The sequence below is a fragment of the Microcaecilia unicolor genome, chromosome 5 (genome assembly GCF_901765095.1).
Source record: "Microcaecilia unicolor chromosome 5, aMicUni1.1, whole genome shotgun sequence".
In the NCBI taxonomy this organism is placed as follows: domain Eukaryota; kingdom Metazoa; phylum Chordata; class Amphibia; order Gymnophiona; family Siphonopidae; genus Microcaecilia; species Microcaecilia unicolor.
The window spans coordinates 81,602,646-81,625,219 of record NC_044035.1 but is presented as its reverse complement, the minus strand read 5'-3'; the positions used below and the strand labels follow the sequence as shown (position 1 = coordinate 81,625,219).

Below are 22,574 nucleotides of genomic sequence, written 5' to 3'. Positions count from 1 at the left end.
AACTTCATTGCATGCCCCCTAGTCCTAGTATTTTTGGAAAGAGTAAACAAGCGATTCACGTTTACCCATTCCACTCCACTCAGTATTTTATATACCTCTTTCCTATCTCCCCTCAGCCGTCTTTTCTCCAAGCTGAAGAAAGCCATTTCAGCCTTTCCTCGTAGGGAAGTCATCCCATCCCCTTTATCATTTTCTTTGCCCTTCTCTGTACCTTTTCTAATTACACTCTATCTTTTTTGAGATGCAGTGACCAGAATTGCACACAGTATTCAAGGTGAGGTCGCACCATGGAGCGATACAAAGGCATTATAACATCTTAGTTTTTATTTTCCATTCCTTTCCTAATAATACCTAACATTCTATTTGCTTTCTTTGCTTCCGCAGCACACTGAGCAGATGGTTTCAAAGTATCGTCAACGACGACTCCTAGATCCTTTTCCTGGTTGGTGACTCCTAAAGTGGAACCTTGCATCTAGTTCGGGTTCCTTTTTCCCCACATGCATCACTTTGCACTTGCTCACATTAAACATCATCTGCCATTTGGATGCCCAGTCTCCCAGTCTCGTAAGGTCATCTTGCAATTTTTCACAATCCTCTTGCGATTTAACAACTTTGAATAACTTCGTGTCGTCGGCAAATTTAATTGCCTCACTAGTTATTTCCATATCTAGATCATTTATAAATGTGTTAAAAAGCAGCGGTCCCAACACAGACCCATGGGGAACCCCACTATCTGAGACATCCACTTGAATGTCCTTTCGCACCATTTTTGCATTTCCTTATCTGAATGATTAACCGATGAGCGTTATCTCAAGAGGAGGTGCCATAGAATCAATTACAAAAAGTATCCCAGTGTTGGAGTTTTTGTATATAAAGTTTAAAATCACTTTTAGCTCATTTTATTTTTATTTATAAAATTTTTCAAATAGATACAAGCATATCATATCAAACTTGTTCATAAAGTTGGTTAATTATGATTTAACAACATAGGAAATTATAATCATATTTAGTATTTCTACAATTAACCCAACATAAGTCCACATTGGGGAGTTCAAAATAAACATTATGTTGAAGAGTAAAGAACATATACTTAAAAAGAGTAAGCGGGCGTGTGCTTGATCCTATACATACTAATTCAAGCATTATTAATTATTGGAGCTTCTACTCAACTACCCTTCTAGTTGTAATAAATGACTCAAGTTGGGAAGGATCATAAAATACAAATGTCTCAGAGTGATAGTTAACTAGACATTTGCACGGAAATTTAAGAAAAAAGGTTGCTCCCAATTGAATCACTTCTTGTTTGTTTCTTTTGAAGGAATCTTTTTCGACGTGCTTGCATCTCCCTCGATACATCTGGATAAACCAAAATTTTTAATCACTTAGAGTTTTTCTCGACGTTTATAGAACATTTTTAATATCCAAACTTTAACTTTTAGCTCATTTTAAGGTTTCCATGTTATTCAGAGCAGTGAAATTAAGACAAAAAATATGGATACAAAACTTTTACAGTAATAATGTATTTGTGTCCCAATGAGGATATTACTCTTATTAAATAGTGGACATTATTTGTTGGAGCTCTTGGATATCTAATACTGCTATACAGTTTTTTGGAGTTGTCATCTTCTCTTCTAATGTGGAAACTTTTTAATTACTAATTTTTTCTGCTATGTGGCTACACATTTTTTTTTACCTTTTAATTTATACCTAACTTATTATAGTGCTTAGAAACAGAAAATGATGGTAGATAAAGACTGCAAGAAGCCCAGTGTAGCCTGCCCATGCTTGATACAGTACTGCATCACATGCTTTCGCAGGTTATATTCTTGCAAATAAAGCTCTTGCTTATCTCATGCTTTAATTCTTACTATTTAGGTATCCCGTAAATGGGGAGCAGGATATGTGCATGCATCCTATCTGTTTGAAATTTTTTACAAAATATTTTTGTGTGTATTTTTTTGGCCTGCCATATTTCTTTCTTCCTACTGATTTGAACTTCAGCTCAATCAAAACCAGTTTTGTTCTGGGCTATGACAGGAATACACTTTTTTTATTTTTTTTTTCTATTTTAATCCCTACCAACTCACTTATCTTGTCCATTGCAGTGACTTTCTTCACCAGACACCACAGATCATGGCTGTGTCCAAAGCTTAGTAAACACACATACAAAATCTGGTCATTCCTTTGAGTGATATCTGCAATGTCTAGTCCCACTTCCTCTCTCCCAGGGGCTGTGAGCTTTCTTTGCAGTAGTTTCAGCTCCAGCTAGCTTAGAAAGTGAGAGTTGAACCCAGGTCCTCTGCATGAGCCACTGTGCCATTTCAGAATGTTTTGTTAGGTATCTATGAATTATAGCAGTGGGAGTAGTCGGGTGGAAAGATGTTAAACAACCCCCCCCCCCCCCCCCCAAAAAAAAAAAAAAAAAAAAGAAAGATGGTAGCCAAAACTTTTGTACACACAGATATATTTTGGCTTTATTGTTTACATTTTATTTTTCATATTATTACCAGTATTGTACTTTTCAAGTCTTTCTTTGAATAGGTACTGAGTAGGTGCTATCTCAATATTGGGTGGTTTGTCCTTTCCTTGCAGGTTTTGGCCGAAAAGATGTGGTAGAATATCTGCTCCAGAATGGTGCCAATGTCCACGCAAGGGATGATGGGGGTCTCATTCCTTTGCATAATGCCTGTTCTTTTGGTCATGCTGAAGTTGTCAATCTTCTCTTGAGACATGGTGCTGATCCGAATGCTCGAGATAATTGGAACTATACTCCTCTTCATGAAGCTGCCATCAAGGGAAAAATAGATGTGTGCATAGGTAAATATGACTGAAGTATTGCCACAGCCATTGGTGAAGGACACAGAATCTCCCCATTAGCTACAAACTTTATTTATTTAGGAGTCCTTTTACCAAACTGCGGGAAAAAGTGACCTTATTGAGTGCTTGCGTGGGGCATTCCCGTGTGCTAAGGCCATTTTTCTACATTAGTGCGTGAGTCTTACCACCACCTGTTTTTTAGGTGGTAAGGGCTCATGCACTAACTATACGCTAATTACTTAGCACGTGGCGATGTCCCCCATAGTGCTAAAAAAACAAAATCTATTTTTTTTAGCGTGTGGAAAGCGTTCGCTGATGACAGAATTTTCACAGCATCTCTGTGTATGCCGCACAGCAAGGCATTTAAAGTTGCGATAAGCTGCTCATCGGTCTGTTTCTCTGCTGCCCCAGGCCCCACTGTTCCTTTGAGTCATGTGGGCCTCAGAACTGCTGTGTGACATAGGAACCGCTGGGGACCAAGGTGAAAGGAGGATGCAGCCCTACCTGCAGCTTTGCAGGTCCTCTTGCTGAGATGGAGCAGTGTGTTGAGAGGAAGGGAGGCAGCTGGAAAGTGAATATCTGTGCTTCAAAAACAGACTGCACAGAATTCCACTTGGAAAAGGCAGAATTCCTGAGCATCAGCAGCAGATGATTCCAGAGACCTGTGGGTTGTGTCTGTTTACCAGCAGGTGAAGATAGAGAGCAATGATTTGCACTGTGCATATAGGATGTGATGCTGCCTGGCCAGTCAGTTATCGCCAGCAGGCGGACAGACGAAATTCACAGGCGTGTGGTTTCTTCTGTGGTGGCTCCTTTTCTGGCTTGGCTAGTTCAGTAGAGCTGGGGGTGTTCTGGCTGAACGGCGCCAGCTTCAGTGGGGGGTACACCTGGTCACCCAAAGTCCCTCCCCCACCCAATACTCCTCTCCTGAATTCTTTTCTTCCAGCCCTTTCTCACACCTCGGCCTCTACTTTAAAAAACAAAAATGGGTGAGCTTGCACTTTGTTTAGTGCTGTGGCTGTTTGGGGAGAGTGAGCTTGCTGCAGCCTTGTTCCTGTCTTGGTGAGAGATCCCTTCTACCTTTCTGCTGTTGGGGTGAGTTGCTCTTACTTTGTCTTCCTCTGTTAAAAAAAAAAAAACACAGGGAAATGAAGCGAGTCCGGCATTTTTAGCTGTCTTATTATGGCTGCAGAATTAGTCAAGTGCTGCTCCCACTGTGGAAAGTAGCGAACAGCGTCAGATCTGTGCTTTGCTGGGTGTTCGGGCTCCAAGACCTTGGATGGCTCCAGCAGCAAAGTTGAGGCTGGGGCTTCCTGCTCTTCCCCTTGCTTTGAAGACAGGCGGCCATTTTGTTTGTGCTGGGTGCAGCTACCATGATTACCGTGGACCCATGGTTTGTGTCACTATTCTCGCTTCTGTGGGTTGCTGCAGTGACGGGGGGGGGGGGGGGGGGGCTCTGTTTAGCTCCTCTGTGGGAGGAATGTACCTTTCTTTCTCCCCAGAGTTTGTTTTACTTATGCACTGTGCTTTCTTATTAAAGCAGACCACTCCTTTGACTGACAGCCGGGCACCACTCATGGACCCTGTTGGTCATGTTAATCCCGTCTCTACGGATTTAGTGGCCCCCTGCATTGAAGCAGGGGCGTTGGAGATCTGAGTCTGAAGGGGATTTGGATGCCCCTGATTCTCCTTCCTTCTTCTGATAGGGGAAGGGTTTTGACATCTCTTGCAGCTGCCAACCTAGAAGGCTTGGAGGATTCAGACCTTCAGGTGTTAGAGGCAAATGACCCCAAGGCTGTGCGGGATTTTCATGAGGAGGTGTTGCCCTCCTTTATTTCTAAAGGCTTGTAGGCATTGAGTATCTATGTTCCTGATGCTCAATCGGTGGCTAGTTCAAACCCTAAAATGGCTAGCAATAAAAAGCCCCCTAAGGCGTTTCCAGTCCATGAAGCCATTCATGAAATTATTTCTGCACAGTGGTCCATGCCTAATGCAAACCTGTGGGTTGGAAAAGCAATGGCTCGTCTTTATATGATTTTCTCAAGAGGAGTTGTTGGACTGTCTGCACTTTCCTAGGGTGGATGCCTTGGTGGCAGCTGTAACTAAGACTGCTTAGCCAGTTGAAGGTGGCATTACCCTCTAGGACGTCCAGGACCGTAAACTGGAATCCACTCTGAAGATGTCCTTTGAGTTGTCTGCTTTGTCTTTACAGATGGCGATCTGTGGCTCCTATGCTGCTCGCACTTCCCTTTCATGGGTGCAACTGGTGACTGACGCTTTCTTGGACTCAGGGACTCAGCCATCTTCGGAATTTCCTGATTTGGAAACGGGATTGATTAACAGGCAAAAAATGATTTATTAATGGAAAACAAATTGCACAATATGTATACACACAAACAGCCCGACACAGGCTGTGTTTCGCCCAACAAGGCTGCTTCAGGGGCTATAAAACAATGATAATATAATGAATTAAAAAATAACATATATATTGTTGGTACTACATATATACAGCTGATTTCAAATGGTATTAAAACATATATAAATAGGTATGTAAACACATCATACACAAATATCTGTATAAAATATATATGTGATTATATAACACCAATATCCCAGCATAAATTATACTTAACGTGACATAACTAGACAAACATATATAATTAGTGGTGTATAATTTTTGTCTTAAACTAAAACCATAAAAACCATGCACAATGTATAGAATATTGTGAAGAATATTATTAACATAATATAATGTGTAAAGTGATGTTAAAATAATATTAAAACCATAACAAATAAATTGTATTAAAACTTCCATAGACATAGCCCAAGTAGGCAAAAGACACCCACCTACACAACACACTTTTGCTGTGAAGTGTGATGAATATATGTTGAATGTGCTGGTGTTAACTAAACAAATAAAGGAACAAAAATAGGTTAAAAATAAATAGCATATGTAAGAGCAAAAATGTATCAACAGTGTAAGTGACACAAATGTGATACATCTATAGACGACTCACATATAGAGAAGTTCACTTTGATTTGGAAAAAAACAGCTGGATCAGGGATGCCGAAAACCAGAATGCTGACCTAATAAAACAAGGGTTAAAATCTTTGTTTAAGTAGTATATGCAAATCAAAGATTGCAAGCCCTGCTCATAAAAATATATAAAGAATGCGTGTGTATGTGGAAAATACAGCATGATATATTGCGATGACTAGTGGCATCTTTATATACTGGCTGTGTTGAAGCCACAGTCTACTAGTCCTAAAACAGATGCCTTAAGGACTTAAAAACTAAAAAAACAGTAACTGTTTGCTTGTAGTGCTAAATCAAGCGTTATATAACAGATACTTACTCCAAGTCAATCCAACAGTCACGTATCTCTGATCGCGCTGAAAAAAAGTAATGACGAAAGGCGGAAGCTAAATAGTGAAACTAGAGGTCAAAGATCGAAGTGCATCGTTCATAACGGCTCATGCATCAAAAAAACAGAAAAACCGAAAACTTAAATATTCAATCGTGTAGCAAAAAAGTGAATAGTACATTTAAAAAAATATATACTAATTACGGGTTAAATTCGTGCATAATTAAATGACGTCACGATATATAATATACGATAGAAGTCGAGCAATTCCAATAAAAAAGAAAGAACGAGCAAATACCCTCCACAGTATGAATAAAAAGGCCAAAGGGACGGAGATAACAATAATCCTCCACAATTTTAATAGAACAGCCATATAGCAAAAAGCAAAACTAATGAGGTTAAAGGTCAGAAACGCCAAAGATAAATCCGCGCAGAAATGCATCAATCTAAAAATGCATCAATTTATAAAAAATTGTAAAGAGGCCAAATCTCAACTTGCGGGCATATTTTAATTACTATACTGATAAAAAATACTAATAAAAAAATATATATCAATTTAATGAAATTCGCTCAAATGAACAAATTATGTGACGTCACACATATCATAACCAGACAATAGACATAGAACACATTGGGCACTGTTCAGGAAAGAGATAAAATTAACGAAAAATAACAAAAAATGGAGAAAACAACAGATGTAATAATGTTATCTCATAAAAAGGAGAAAACTGGGCGAACTGTGATTGGACAGAAATAATTAACGCACTTAAAGACCGCTATTAGACAAATCGCTTTTTTTAAGGAGGATATATAGAATACCCAAAGTAACTTACTAGGACATCTATGATTGGAATATGAATTGCTGTAAAAAATAATAATATAAGCACTTAAGAGACTATATTAAATAATTCTCAACGCCAAACAGTGACATCAATAGAGAAGCCTCATTGAAAAAACTAACTTTTTGAAAAATTATATTGAATATCCAAAATAACTTTTTGTGGAGTGAAAATATATTAAATTATTCTAAAACATCTGTTTTTGGGGTGTGATAATTAAGTATTAATTTAGTTGAAGAAATAATTGCAAAGCAAATAGTGAAAAAAGCTAATAATAGAAAAAATTATAATAACATTTTTTTTTAGAAAAAATTGTTGTAACAAAAGATACTAAATAATAGTGATGCTGGCGGTGGGCTTGTGGGCTTGGGCACACATGCAACCCCTAAACAGTCCTTGTTGAGTCGGTCTCCAGTGTCAGAGGACTACGAGAGGCCGCTGACTTGGCAACCATTGGCTCGTCGCAGCCTGCAGTGGTGGCTGCAATTTGGCACGAGGCGTTCCTCTGTTGGTTCCCAACTGGACGGTGCTGATCACTGATACCAGCCACTCGGGATGGGGAGCACATTGAGGCTCATTTTCAAAGCACTTAGCCTCCCAAAGTTCCATAGAAACCTATGGAACTTAGCCTCCCAAAGTGCTTTGAAAATATGCCTCACTGTCTATCTCATTACAGACAGGGTCTTTGTATCCCAACGGACGCTATGGTCCATCAATCGATTGGAGTTTCCAGCAATTCACAAGACACTTCTATCCTTTCATGACTTCCTTCGGGGAAAACCAGTACGGGTCCTCTCGGACAACATGATGGCGGTTGCCTATGTCAGCCGACAGGGAGGTATTCGCAGCCCTCTGTTGACTGAGGTGGCGGAGGAGGATTTGCTTCTCAGATAGGCAGAGGCCCACCTACAGCACCTGTCTGCGACACACATTGCCAGAATTGATAGTGTACAGGCTGACTTTCTCAGCCGTACCATTCTGGATCCAGGTGAATGGGAGTTTTCACCGATGGCTTTTCAGTTGATTGTTCAATGTTGGGGGATCCCCATCTTGGATTTGATGGTGACGAGCACTAATGCCAAGGCTCCTTGATTCTTCAGCAGAAGACGGAAACGTAGCATGGAAGGACTGCATGCTGTTCTTCAGCTGTGGCCAGAAGATGTTCTTTACATCTTTCCCCCTTGGCTGTTGATCAGCAGGGTCTTCCGTCAGGTTCAGGCTCATCAGAGCTCAGTGGTCCTAGTGTGTCCTGATTTGGCTGAGACGTCCATGGTTTGCAGATCTGATAGGTCTGTTGGTGGACAAGCAATTCCAACTTCCCAATGCCCAATCTTCTGCGGCAGGGTCCGGACCACATGAAGAATCCCTCCCCCTTTGGTCTTGCGACGTGGCTGTTGAGCGGGGCGAAGTTGAGGAAAACAAGTTATTTGGCATGAGGTGTTTCTTTTGTTGGTTTCCGACTGGACGGTGCTGATTACTGATGCCAGCCACTCGGGATGGGGAGCACATTGTCTGTCTCATTACAGACAGGGTCTTTGGATCCCGAGGGAGGCGCTATGGTCCATCAATCGATTGGAGCTTCGAGCGATTCGCAAGGCTCTTCTATCCTTTTATGACCTACTACTAATTAACATTTCTAAAGCGCTACCAGGGTTACGCAGCGCTGTACAATTTAACACAGCGGACAGTCCCCGCTCAAAGGCGCTTATGGGGGAAACTGGTACGAGTCCTTTCGGACAACATGATGGCGGTTGCTTATATCAGCCGACAGGGAGGCACTCGTCGCCCTCTGTTGACGAAGGTGGCGGAGGAGGATTTGGTTCTCAGATAAGCAGAGGCCCACCTAAAGCACCTGTCCGCGATGCATATCGCTGGAATGGACAACATACAGGCTGACTTTCTCAGTCGTACCATTCTGGATCAAGGTGAATGGGAGCTTTCACTGAAGTTGAGGAAGGAAGGTTATCCTGACATGGTTATCAATAGCCTTCAAGCCAAGAAACTGTCCACCTTGGTGGCTTGCTCATGGGTCTGGCCTGGTTTTGAAGCCTAGTGCTCCGAGCGGGCCGTTTCCCTTTTCAGGCTTCTCTTAGCCTTTCTGCTGTCTGGTCTGCAGAAGGGTTTGGCTGTCAGCTCGTTGAGGGTTCAGGTCGCTGCTCTAGTCTGCATATGAATCCAGAGTCCCACCCTGTTCTATTTGATTGTGCTTTATTTTGGTAGAAGTTTTCTGTCCTGCTCAGAATTTTGCTGCATTGGGGGAGGGGGGGCTTTTGTATATTTCTTCTTTTGTTTTAGATGTTCTATTCAAAGCTGATGTGAGACGCACGTCTGTGAGGAAAGAGCATGTAGGATTCTGTCCTTTGCTTTGTTATGAGATATACTGAATGGCCAGGCAGCATCATGGCCCATAGGCACAGTGCAGATCAGTGCTCTGTCTTCAACTGCTGGTAGACTGACAGAACCCACAGGTCTCTGGATTTATCTGCTGCAACTACAGGAAAGAATATTATCAGGCAAGACATAATTTTTTGTTCTGCCCAGCTTATGGAGGTGGGGAATTCTGCACAAATTCTGTATTGTACAGTAGCGCAGAATTCCCCCAGGAGTAATGGGTGGAGGCAGTGTCAGAAAGCTGTAGTTTTCTTTTTGTAAAGGCATTAAATTTATTTTGTTGAATTTAGCTTGCATCTTTTCAGTAGTAGTTCAGTATAAACCTATCCAAGTATAAACCAAGATAAGTTTGGGGGGGGGGGGGGAATGACTCGGAACTCAAATATAAACCAAGGGGTTATATTAGTGTTGCTCAAGGCCTCTGCACTGGCTGAACACAATGCTGCATTCATGATCAAAGCAGTCAGATTCTGTGCATCTGCTGTTTGTGCAGTTGGTAGAAAGGGAGGATACAAAATGTACAATTGATAGTCAAAGGTACAGTTGATGTTTTCTTTCCTAACCTATGTATGCTGACAGGAATGCCTCTTTTTAATATGGTTGAAAATATGGTCTCTATGGAAGCATTTACTTCTATCTGTATTTTAAGCCATTTTACCTGGGTAAATATCTTTTTTATTTTTTTTTTATGATCTTCTATGAACTACTGGTATAGTTGTAACTTAAGTGGATCATTACCTGCATTTGTTATTTTTGTAGTGCTGCTACAACATGGGGCTGATTCAACTATCCGTAACACAGATGGTCGGACAGCATTAGATTTAGCAGACCCATCAGCAAAAGCAGTGCTGACTGGTAAGCTTTTAAAATTTTTTTTCTTGTTTGTTACTAAGTAGTTAGACTAAATTTTATAGTTAAGTAGGAACGGTCTGTATCAAATTGAAATGAGTTTTGTGACTGAAAATTATATTTTATAGATGGTTATAGCTTGAAATTTATCGCTGACTGCTTCTCAGCAGGACACAAACACTTGCACGGTGGAGTATATTGGTAAATTAAAACCTATTGGTTCTTTTCTAAGTCTCAATATTTTGGAATCCATTATTTGTAGCTTACTATCATTTCAAATGATTTGTAGAAGTGTGTGATTTTAAAAAATATTTTGAAAAACTTCTAGTATTTGCAAAATTGATCTATTAATATATAGAAATGGTATTATAGTAGCAGCATTCTCCAGCCACAAAGAGCTGGCTCTATTATATCTTAGTCCAAGTAGAAAAAAAAAATAAGTATTGCAATTAACCCATACCAAAAACATATTCAACCACATCAGTTAAGTATATATAAATCATTTTTCTTAGCATTGTCTCACCATTCTGCACAAATAGATGGTTATCCCCTCCTACCAGCAGATGGAGGTAGAGAAAACTGTGTTTTACCAGTGACCTCACCAGTATAATTCTGGTGGAGCTCCTTGGAAAGATCCAATATTTTTCTCTACCTTCCAGCAGGTGGTAGATCATGCTTTTGGTGCTTTATCCCTGGCCTAGCTCATTCTCTGCTGGCGTCAGCCACACAGCGTGGTGAAGCCTAACTGTTGCTCCCTGGTTCACAATCACACACTACCTGGTGGAGCACAGAGCTGCTCTCCGCAGCACCCAGTTGCTCTTCTTTGTTCTTCTGGGTGAAGCTTTGGCTTGGTCTTGAGGGGGTGCCAGTCCTTGGTCCCTCCACCCCTCTTGCCTGTTCACCCTGTTTGGTTATGTCCCTCATGGGCTCCCTCTGCAGCTTCCAGGTGCTAAAATCCCCCCCCCCCCCCCAAATTGCCCTGGGCAGCTTAATTCCCTGTTTTAGGGAATAAAGATTTTTTTTTTTTTTTGATCGTGGTTAAGGGATTTCTCTGCTTCAGCACACCCTGCGAGCTTGAGCCGAATCCCTGGGCCATGTTAAGTTCGTTCCTGCCTGACACCTAGTTGGGGAAATCAGCAGGTGGGACAGTACATCATCTATTTCTTAGCCCCAAAGAAGGGAGGCTTCTCTCAAAGGAGTCCACGCTTGCCTAAGTGTCCAGCACTTTCAGATGGAGACTTTGCACTCAGTCATTGTTTCCATATGGCCGAGGGAGTTCTTGTCCTCCTTGGATGTTATGGAGGATTACCTCCACATCCCCATTGTGAGTCAACACAGGCACTATATCTGCACTTTTGTGTGCTGAAGCAGCACTTTCAGTTTCAGGCCTTTATTTTAAAAACTTGTACCCTGCTTACCACTAAGTGGATTCCAGCATCAAATGCATAATTCAGTAAAAACAAAGCATTAGATTTAGCAGCATTTTGGCCTGTCTATGGTGCTATACACGTTGTCCAATGTGGTGGTAGTGGTGGTGGCAGTACATCTGCAGTGCCAGAGGGATCGTGTTCATTCGTACCTGGATGACTGGCTGACTCGGATGCCACTTTGGTCACCTCTTGAGTTATTTCCCTTCGGGAATCTCTGGGCTGGTTGGTGAACCTGTCCAACAGTCATTTATTCCGTGTTAACTTTTGGAGTGTCTTGGATTCTGCTTTGATACAGCTCAGGGGATGGTGTTCCTTCTGGAGGAGCGAGCAGGGATGATGCAGGTGCATCATTTGTTGCAAGCTTCCGATGCCCACAGTTTGGGACTGTTTTTAGCTTCTGGGCTCCATGGTGGTGACTTTGGAGTTTGTGCCTTTGACGAATGTTCATATTATTGTCATGGTGGGCTCTGGTTTCTCAGGACTTGCATTGTCCTTTGCTGCTCCTGCCCATGGTGGAACTCACTCAGGTCTGGTGGAACAGTTTACCTCACCTGTTGTGGTGGGGAGGAGGGGTCCTCTGGATCTCCCCTCAGTGAGTGCTTGTTACCATGGATGCGGGTCTCCTTGGTCGGGGGGCTCATTGCCTGGGCCATGTAGCTCAGGGCACCCTGGTCGGGCCAGGAAGCGACCTGGTCTATTGGTCGTCTCAAGACCTGGCTTGTCCGTCTTTCCCTGTGGGAGTTTCTGCCATTCCTGGAAGGGAAGGCAGTCAGAGTGATGTAAGCCACAGCCGTGGCATTGTCCAACATCAAGCAGGACGGGACTCAGGCAGTGGCTGTAGAGGTGGCATGCCTTTGTTGATAGCCTGCAGAAGCATCTCTGCCCACCTCGGTGGTCCATATTGCGGGCAAAGACAATGTGAAGGTAGAGTGGGAGCTGGGCCATCAGGCCTTTCAGTTCATTTTGGGCTGCTGGAGGCCCCGTCAGTTCTACTTGATGGTGTCCAGGGTCAGTGTGAAAGTGGAGCACTTTTTCAGTTGACTGAGGGACCCGGCCTTTCAGGGCAGCCTTTCAGGGGAGATGCCCTTGTGCATCCTTGGCCGGTAGTGGAGCCTCTCTTTCCTCCATGGCCTCTGGTAAGCCCCTTGTTGCACAGGATTGCGCATAATCCTCATGTGGTCTTTCTGGTGACACTCGATTGGCCTTGCAGACTTGGTCTGCAGATCTTAGGCACCTGCTAGTGAAGGACCCTCATCCTTTACCCAGGGTCAGGGTCTTCTCGGGCAGGGACCATTAGAAATAGAACATCTAGATCCCTTTTGGCTTATGGCATGGCCATTGAGAGGTGGCATTTAGAGAAGTGGGGGGTTTCCCCCGTGATTTCTGCGCTGCTCTGCTCCATTAAATCCTCTACTTCCATGGCTTAAGTTGGGGTCTGGCATGTTTTTGAGGCGTGGTGTGAGGAACGGTTCTTACCTCCCTAGATGGCCCAGATTCCCGTTGTTTTGGGTTTCCTGCAGCACAGCCTGGAGCAGATGCTAGCGTTGAGCTCTCTGAGGGTTCAGGTGGCTGTGTGGGAAAGTGAAGGACATCTCTCTGGCTTTGCATAGGGAGGTGGCTCAGTTTCTAAAGGGGATGGCACATTTGTGTCCCCCTGCTTCGTTCTTCCTTCCCATTGTGGGACCTTAATGTGGTCCTCTGGGCATTGTCCGAGGCTCCATTTTGCTCGGCTTCTATTAAGGATCTAACGTTCAAGGAGATGTTTCTAGTGGTCATCACCTCTGCACATTGGGTCTCTGAGCTTCAGTCCCTGTTGTGTTGGGACCCATATCGCTCTCTCTTGGAGGTTTCAGTGTGTCTGCATCCAGTCCCATCCTTTCTGCCAAAGATGGTGTGACCATTCCATTTGAATCAGAAAGTCTGCCCTCCTTTGTGGCAAGGGGTTCGACTCCAGTGTACCGGGGCTTCACAAGCTAGATATCCGGAGGTGGTTGTTTTGATATCATCAGGAAACAAATTAGTTTTGTGTCTCAACCATCTCTTTGTGCTTTTTCATGTACCTCAGAGGGGCCAAGTGGCCTCTGTTGCAAGGTGGATCAAGGCAGCTGTTGAGTTTGTTTACATTTCCAGGAATCATCTGGTGCCTCAGGGGCTGAAGGCCCACTCGGGGCATGGGCTTCTTCCTGGGCGAGGCGGTTTCCCCTGAGGAACTTTGCAGGGTGGCGACTTGGTCATTGCTCAATTCCTTTGCTAACACTACAGGTTGGATGTCTTGGCCAGAGCCCGTTCAGACTTTTGTCAGAGCTGGCATTTGGGGAGCCTGGTCTTTCCCCTGCCTAATAGATCTGCTTCCGTACATCTCATTTGTGCAGAACGGTGAACTGACACTAAGAAAGGAGAAATTATGCTTTACCTGATAATTTTCTTTTCTTTAGTCAGCAAAACTGTTTTGCAATCCTTCCCTCGGAAGACCTTGACCTGGGGTTCTGTATTTTTCTTTGTTTCCTTCCTGTTCATTTAAACTGTCTCTCAAAAAATATTCAGATTGTGAATGACAGTCATACTAGATTTCCGTGATGTGACTATTCCCTGGTATATGCAGGGTAGTGAGTGCCACTCTATGGTGTTTTTTTGCTCCTTTTGCTTATCATTGCAGCTGCAGTGGTTGATGGGGCTGGGTGCATTGAAAAAGCAACCTCCTGCTAGGGTAGATGCATACTGGATCTTTCCAGAGATCAACCACCAGTCTTATACTGGCGAGGTCACTGGTAAAACTCAGTTTTCTCTACCTCCATCTTGTGGTACGAGGGGATAACAACTCATTTGTGCAGAATGGTTTCATTGACTAAAGAAAAGAAAATTATCAGGTAAGGCATAATTTCTTCTTAAATTAGAATGTTGAATTTTTTATTGATGCTATTTTTTATTTGCAGGTGAATACAAAAAAGATGAGCTTTTGGAAAGTGCAAGGTACTGTATGTAATTACTAACCTTAATAATATTCGAATTGGAACCAGCTTAAAGGTCAAGCCAGTGTGACACTAGATCAGGGCACCCAGACTTAAGGATGCCAAAAGTCGCTTTCAGTGGCTCCATTCTTCATAGTGCTGGGAATTGCTGCCTTCAGTCCTGTATCTGTGCTCTTCTTCTTCCAGTCTTGTGTCTTAACGTTGGAACGGTACAGATTTTAAATCAGAGAAACGGGCACTTTCCCTATCTTCATGAGAAACAAAGTACCTATTTTTCACTTTTAACAACCTGTATGCTGCTGGCAGCACAAATGCAAGATGGGTCAATAAATAACACAGCTACAGGAGCAAAGGGAGGAGCTCTCATTGCTCTGTTAAAAAATAAATACATATTTATTGCCTGGGGGGGGTGGTGCTGGGGCTGGAGGAGGAACTGGCTGGCTGGGAGAAAAGAGTAGATGCTGGGGAGTGACATGGGGTGGAGGGATAAACAAGGGCATATGCGAGGGAAAGTGAAGAGGGAGATGACTGGGGGATGGATGCTGGGATAAGGAGGAAGAAAGGCAAGATGAATACTAGAGAAGGAAGTAGTCCGGCAAATGCTGGGGGACAGAGAGAAAGCAGCAGATGATATTCATATATTTGTGGGCTATGTTAAGGGAGGAGCATGGACAGGCTAGAAATGTATCCAAATTGCAATGATGTTCACCCATTGTGTTACGATTGCAGTTATGGAAAGACATGAGCCAAATCCAAATAACTAAATTTCACTATCCATATATTCCTCGTTAGGCATAAAAGTGTCCCAAGGTGTCACAACTCTGAGCAGGCTTTGATAAGAATGCTTTAAAATTTTAAATAGGACCTTAATTGCAAGCCTACTATGAGGTATTTATATATGTACAGATAGATCAGTGTTTCCTAGCCAGTATGCCAATGAACATTGCTGTGTCTTCAAATCTAATCATGTATTCCATAAGTCACCACTGTTTAATACTCAGGCTCAGATCAGCACATTGTTTGTTGACATCAGTGATGGCTGTTAAATGTACAAGAGCTCCTTTTGGAGCAGATGATCACACATGATTCTTTAGTGTGAAAGTTAAACGTTCAATTTGTAGGACATATGGATAGTTGGGTTCTATTTTGTGCAGTACACAAGACAACATATTCGCACAGAAACCTCTTCTTCCCTGCCCTGAGCTGTCGCCTTTTCTGCTTGCGTAGCCTTTGTTTTTTGTTCACATGAGTGCTCTCCTATGTCCATATTGTCATGGCATTTTTGAAAATGGATATGTACCTTGGGTTTGAAGAGGTTAAAGAGATGCTGTCATATATAATACAGACAATGACATCAGATAAAGACCATATGCTAGTCCATACCAACTACTAAGCTTTATAATCCCCTCCTTTTCCTCAGAGATCTGTGCTTATCCCTTACTTTTTTTAATTCAATATAGTCTTTGTCTCTACCATTTCTACTGGGAGGTTATTCTACACAATGAATCTGTATTTTATTTATGCAGTTTATACTATCTTTGTGGAGCAATTCCATTCAAAATGGTACACCTCAAATAAAAATCAAATCAGTAGGATATATTAAAGAACAATAGAAGAAAATTATCCAAAACAAAAAAACATTAACAGCTTCATAAAAATAATAAAACTTAATATTCTAGGCCATTGGATGCAAATTTCTTCATGAATATTCATTGTGGATATCCTGAAAACCTGACTGGCTCAGGACAGGTTTGGGAACTAGTGACCTAAATACTACCAGAATTTATACCTGAGAACAAAATGTTTTAGACCTTTCCTAAAGAATAACAAAGTCAGAGGTATTCTAAGTACTGTAGTAAGTTTATTCCACGTTTCAGGGCCAATGACCCTGCAAGCTCTTTCTCCGCTGCTCTTTCCTAAAAAAAAAAAAAATTTACTGTATTGGACATGTCTACCATGAAAGTATGCAGTGATCTCAACTTTCTACCTGGAACTTATATCACGTCCATTAAATAGGTTTCCTCATGTATACTGTCTAAATCAACAGTTTAATATTTTAAATTAGTCCCCTTTCTCTTTAATCTTGTGACCCCTCATTCTAGATCTTCCTTTCAGTTGAAAAAGCACATCTCCTGTGCGTGTATATGATGTCACAGATATTTACATGTCTCTATCATACTTTCCCTTTCCCATCTTTCTTACAGAATATATTTGTTTAAATCTTTGTCTCCATATACATTTTGACAAAAATCATGCACCATTTTAGTAGCCTGCATACTTTATGTTGCTTAGGATTTCTTCAGTTTTCTCAAGAGGTAGAAGTCATGCACTAAGAAAATACAAACTCAAATGGAAAATGTTCTCTGTTTTCAAGAAAACTTGACTTGTTTTTTTCTGCGTATCACAAAGTATTCTCTTGATCTTTTTTTCCTTTTGGATTAATTGGAACTTTGAAGTCCAGCACAGCCCCTCATTCGGGAAAGATCATTAATGCATGTTTTGAAAAGTGGGACACTTCAGACCTTTATAAAGTAGAAGATTTTACACCCCATGTTGAAGAAGCCATCTTATGATGCTGAGGGCCCATAATTCCAAGTGTCAGGTGGAGACATCACACCTCATCAGTGTGTGGCATCGAGGACAGCAAGTCGCTGTCCTCCAAGGGTCCTCGTGAGACTCATGCTCCTTGATATTGGAAGGGTGCAACAGCCTCCAAGGGCCTAAGTCCTGGCTTCTGATACACCCCAGGTGACTCAGGAGGACATGGCCAGTCATACTGTTTTCCCTATGCCTTTGTCAGTGGCAGCTTTCGAGGACTAGTTCATTAGGAGGTGCAATGAGCAGATGGAGTGTCTTAGCTTGGCATGATGCTGCAGCTTTGACACCACTGTCATGCAGAGTGACATCCAACCTGTTCTGGAGATTCACACATTGCCAGCAGGGGAAAAAAAGCCATTGAGCCCTGAAGTTTCATGTGTGCTGCACCTCTTGTCCAGTGGGTTGGGGGAGGAAGCTTTACTGAGCCATTGACGATCCTCGGTATCTCAGTGACCATGCTCAAGGCCTGACTGCAATGCCAGTAGATGGAGGCAGCAGAGACCTAGACCTGCTTTTTGAAGTATTTTCAGGGACTGACTCTGAGTAGTCTTGGGACTCTGACTGTAAGTCAAATGTTTTCTGTGAAGAGGGGTCAGCTGTCTTACCATCAGACCTGTTACCCCCTCATGAGAGAAGAAAATTCACATCTGAATTCAAGTTTGTGTGGGAAATGGCTGAAGCCTTTCCATATAAGTTACATACAGAGGAGGAGCTTGGGCAGAAACATTGGACAAACCCCAATTCCTCCTCCTCCCCTCCCCCCCCCCCCCCCCCCCCCCCCCCCCGTCTCAAAGGAGGCTGTGACAGTACAGATGAGAAGGTGGGAAACTCCCATCTCTGTATTGCCTATGTATGATGGACAACTTTATTTAAATTTGATATACTGCCTCTCAAGGCCATATCAAAGCATCTTATAGTACTTGATTATGATTGAACATAAGACATTGCACTAGGAACAACAAACAATTTTAGTAGAAAACATGAAAAAAGAGGGAAGGGGAAAGTAATTGCACAACGATCATTAACCGGTAGACAATGAATTGGCAGTACACATGAGGGAAAAGAGAGAAAATAATCTTAAAAATTAAAAAAAAAAAATCCTAATGGCATACAGTTCAACTAAAGGCTTGTCTAAAAAGCCATATTTTAAGTCCTGTCTTAAAATCTTTATAGGAGGGTTCTGATAGAAATTCTACTGGAAGGGAATTTCATAATGATGGGGCTATGCAACTGAATGCTATTTGGCATGAGGAATCTAGCCAGAGCTTACTGTGGTGGGGAACCAGCATTAGGTTCTGGTGGGATGATCGTTAAGCTCTAGGAGGTTGGTAAAGGAGAAGAAGGCATGTAGATAGACCAGAATACCTGTATGAAATGCTCTGAATTAACATCAGATTTTTAAAATTTGCTATGTAGAGTCCAGAAGGCTTCTGATTTTGAGGCGCAGCACCTTCCTCATCGTTCCATGGTGGTTGAATCTGCTGCCAAAAGTTCCAAGACTGTCTTTTAGGAGAAACTGTTTTTTTAGAATGCTGTGCTCACTTCCAACATAACTTCTTCTTAGCTCTTCATATACATATATTTTCAAAACGTGTGCTACGTTGAGAGTTTGCAGACACTTCATTAGGAGAAGGTTGAGCAACTCCCATTTATTGCTCACCAGAAGCATCTTTGTCAAAAATCTCAACAGCAGGTTATACTTACCATGAAGCTCTTCTTATTACTCATAGATGCAAATGGAATAGAATTGGTTCACCAGGGGAAAGAGGGAATGGATTTTGCTGCAAGTAGTTTCTGATCACCAAAAAGACAGGATTCCTTCCCATTTTAAATCTAAGAGCCCTGAACAAAATACTAACAAGAAAAAAGGTCAGGATACTTTCCATGGGCACCATAATATATTCTTTCTTCTAGAGTAAGGCAGTTATGTTTTCTGAACTTGAAGGACACTTACACCTGTGACTGAGATGTATCTTAGATTTGTCATAGGGAAACACCACCACTACGATTATCACGTACAGCCTTTTGACCTTGCATCAGGTCCTTTGCTATTCATAAAATAACTTGCAGTTGTAACTACACAGTCAAGGAATGCACATGTTTTTCTGTTTGAATGATTGGCTGGTAAGGTGCACATCTTGAAAAGACAGAAGGATTGGAACACAATCCCGCCACTTCTTTGACTCTAGAGCAACAGCGGGTGGTTCTAATCCAGCTGTTCCAGGAAGCTGGCAGAAAAGGAGGAGGGAAGGAGCAGAGCTTGGAGCAGAGAACAGTCACTTTGCTTCTTAACCCAACCTCTTTTCTGTTTCTCCTGCTTATCCACACTTCCACCTCTCCCCCATTCCAGTTTTTGTCTACAAATTGTTCTGAGGATGAGAAAGTATAATTGCAGGACATTGGAATATGGATGAGAGTGTTCACAGCAAGCATAGAAAAAAAAACTGGTGGAAGGAAAAGCTGGAAATGGCTGCATAGTTCTGATGGGGAAAAATTTCTATACGGAAAGACGCAATAAGATGGCATATCTCATCTCTCGGAAACTTTGTAAATGTCACAAGGTTACTGTACTGGAAGAGCACTAGGATTGTGACCTTGAGACAGCTGGGGAGAATGAAGGGCATATGATCATCTGGGACATTCCTGTTTCAACTGATAAGAACCCTGATGCAAGGAAATCGGACTTAGTTGTAAAGGAGAAAAACATGAGAATGATACAATAGAAATCTCAGTACCAAATGATTTATTCTGTAGATCGTGGGGAAAAAAAAGATTCTCAAATTTCATGGAAAGGGTAGTGAATTTGTGGAACAGCCTCTTCCTTAGCATCCCTCTGGACCGGACCAGGATTGGACTGATGGGTTGTGCTCGCCTACCAGCAGGTGGAGACTGAGAAAAAACTCTGACTCTAGAGAGCCAATAGGAGCCCTGGCCATGTGACCTTAGCCCCAGTATTTTCTCAGTCTCCCAGCAGGTAGGAAGTGAGCCCATTAGTCTCTCTCCTTTTCTCTTTAGATATTACAGATATTTGTGATAATTCTTCTGTGCCTGGAATCTTATTTAGAGGCTTGACAGGGTTTCCTTTCTCTTCTTTCTTTGACAGCCTCGGGGGTGTTAAACTCGGGTGTCTCGAGTCCACCCCCCTTCCTCCCCATCTCCCTGGCTTAGCAGGGAAGGGCCGTCCCTTTCTCTGGAAAGGTGTACCGTCTTTGGGAGAGGCAGCCACTTTTAACAGGCAGCTGCTTTAAAAGAATTAAATCAAATAAAAGGAAATTCAAAGAAGCAGCCTTTCTTTCCCCAGACTTCTAACGAGCAGGCAGCTCCAGTGTTTTATTATGATTGAGGGGTTATAAAAAAAAAAAAAAAAACCAAACAGAAGAAAATAATTCAGTATCTGTGACTTTAAACAGCGATTTTTCTCGTCAGATTTAATTTCCTCCATTTTCTTGCGTTTTGGCGGCGGCAGTTTAAACAAATGAAAAAAAAAAAAAAAAGAAAGGTGCGAACCGCGTAAGCGCGGCCACCTGTTTTTTCCGATATGGCTTAAAAGTTCAAACAGCTGCTGTCGGTCAGCGTCGCGCAGTTCGCGCAGCCGGAACATGTAAATTTTGCTCTCCCTTCAAGGTTTCTTCGGGTCCGGTGCTGCCTCCAGTTTTTTCGGGGCCTTTTTCGCCGGCTGTTGTTTCTTCGCCGTTCCACTGGGCTCCGCTTGTTCGGAGGTGTCGGGCGCGCTGTCGACGATCGCCACAGGGCCAGTGGAGCGAACGGCGGCCATTTTGTTTCTCCCTCCATCTTATCAGTCGGGGATCTCTCTGCTGAAGGTAAGGCTGCAGTTCATAGAGCAGTTCGGCTCCAAGATGTGTACACTTTTGTATGTGCTGAACGGCGTATTCTAAAATGCTCTTCACATCAGCAGGCAATATTTGGTTGAAAGGGGGCTCCTTTCATATATGGATATATAACAAGCTTTTCTTCTTTTAAATTTCTATGTATCATGGGGCTGTTAACACTAGTTTTTTCTGGTGCTCAGTCATTTTTCATTGCCTGGTGGAAAATCTGCATCTTATCATAATATCATAATTCATTTCAAGCATTTTCCTCAATAGCTGTAGTATTATACAGTGTTTTAAGAACTTTAGAAACTTTCTCTATAGGCATAGAGTAAATTTCTGTCTTTCTCATTCCCTGGTGAATAGGACTACATTGTCTAAGAGTCAATTGATTGGTACTTTGCAATTCTGACCATAATATCTTAGTTCCTTTCAAGCATTTTACTCCATGCGTATGATGTTATATAGTGTTTTAAGAACTTAACAGACACTCTCAATGGCTGTAGTGTTACACAGTGTTTTCTTTTTCCGACTTTAAGAAGCCTTCTCTAGAGGCATACAGTATATTGTTCAGATGCCATGGGGATATATCAGCTCTTTCATATTCTCTGAGGGACAGTCCTGTCTACCAAGCTCCCAGTCACTCAGCTGCCTTAGCAGGCATGCTTTATTCATGTCTTCCCTTCTTTTCCAACTGCCTTGAAGCCTCTCATTTTTCATTTTAGCTTTCTTCTGGTTTTTACAGGACATATGGTCACTTAGAGAATAAAGTCATCCTTTCACTTAAAGATAGTGGACGGTCCTCAAACCATCTACTCGTGTTTGTCACTACTCTATCAGTTCAGCATTGGCAGATTATAAACATCCTGGTTTGGTCCAGTATGCCTATACATACCATCTGCTATCTCTTCCTCTTCCTTAGAGACCTGATGTTATATCAAGCTTTCTTGAATTCAGATACAGTCTTGTCTACACTGCCTTCACCAAGTGGCTGTGGCACAACTTCACTTTTTTCGTTACAGGTAATTTCCAAGTTTGTCCTTTTTCATTTTCATTCTATGCGCCTTCACTCCAGAGTGTTCTTTCAATTGGAAGGGGATTCACTCACTTCCTGTGTATTTATACCATAGGTACATAAGTATGGTTATGCTGGGTAAGGCCTAAAGTCCATCAAGTCCAGCATTCATATCTAATGGGCATAGGTACATAAGTTTTGCCATTCTGGGGAAGCTCAAATGTCCACCTTTCTACAGCCAGAACAGCATTAAAGAAAAAAAAAAAAAAACCTCTCACGAGAGTATCGAACAGAAATCTCTGCTCCAAAAGCAAGGCTTTGCAGTAATTCTGCAAACTAACGCATACAATATTTGCCATGGCTGTTCACCACTAGAAACACCGGGGACCCTGGGCCTAGGTTCGGTGTTTTAACCTGAAACAAGCTCAACATTCATATCTATTGGGTGTGAGTCTGGTACTACTACTACTA

The 22,574-nt window shown here is 42.3% G+C and overlaps 1 protein-coding gene across 1 annotated transcript in view; it reads left to right on the top strand.

Moving 5' to 3' along the window:
* The window catches only part of TNKS2 (tankyrase 2), a 163,499-nt gene that overhangs the window by 11,522 nt on the left and 129,403 nt on the right, over positions 1-22,574 (top strand). Inside the window, exons 2-4 of the mRNA XM_030203045.1 lie at positions 2,593-2,817; positions 10,172-10,267; positions 14,625-14,661. Of these exons, the coding sequence (XP_030058905.1) occupies positions 2,593-2,817; positions 10,172-10,267; positions 14,625-14,661 (358 nt within the window). The remainder of the gene's footprint in view (positions 1-2,592; positions 2,818-10,171; positions 10,268-14,624; positions 14,662-22,574) is intronic.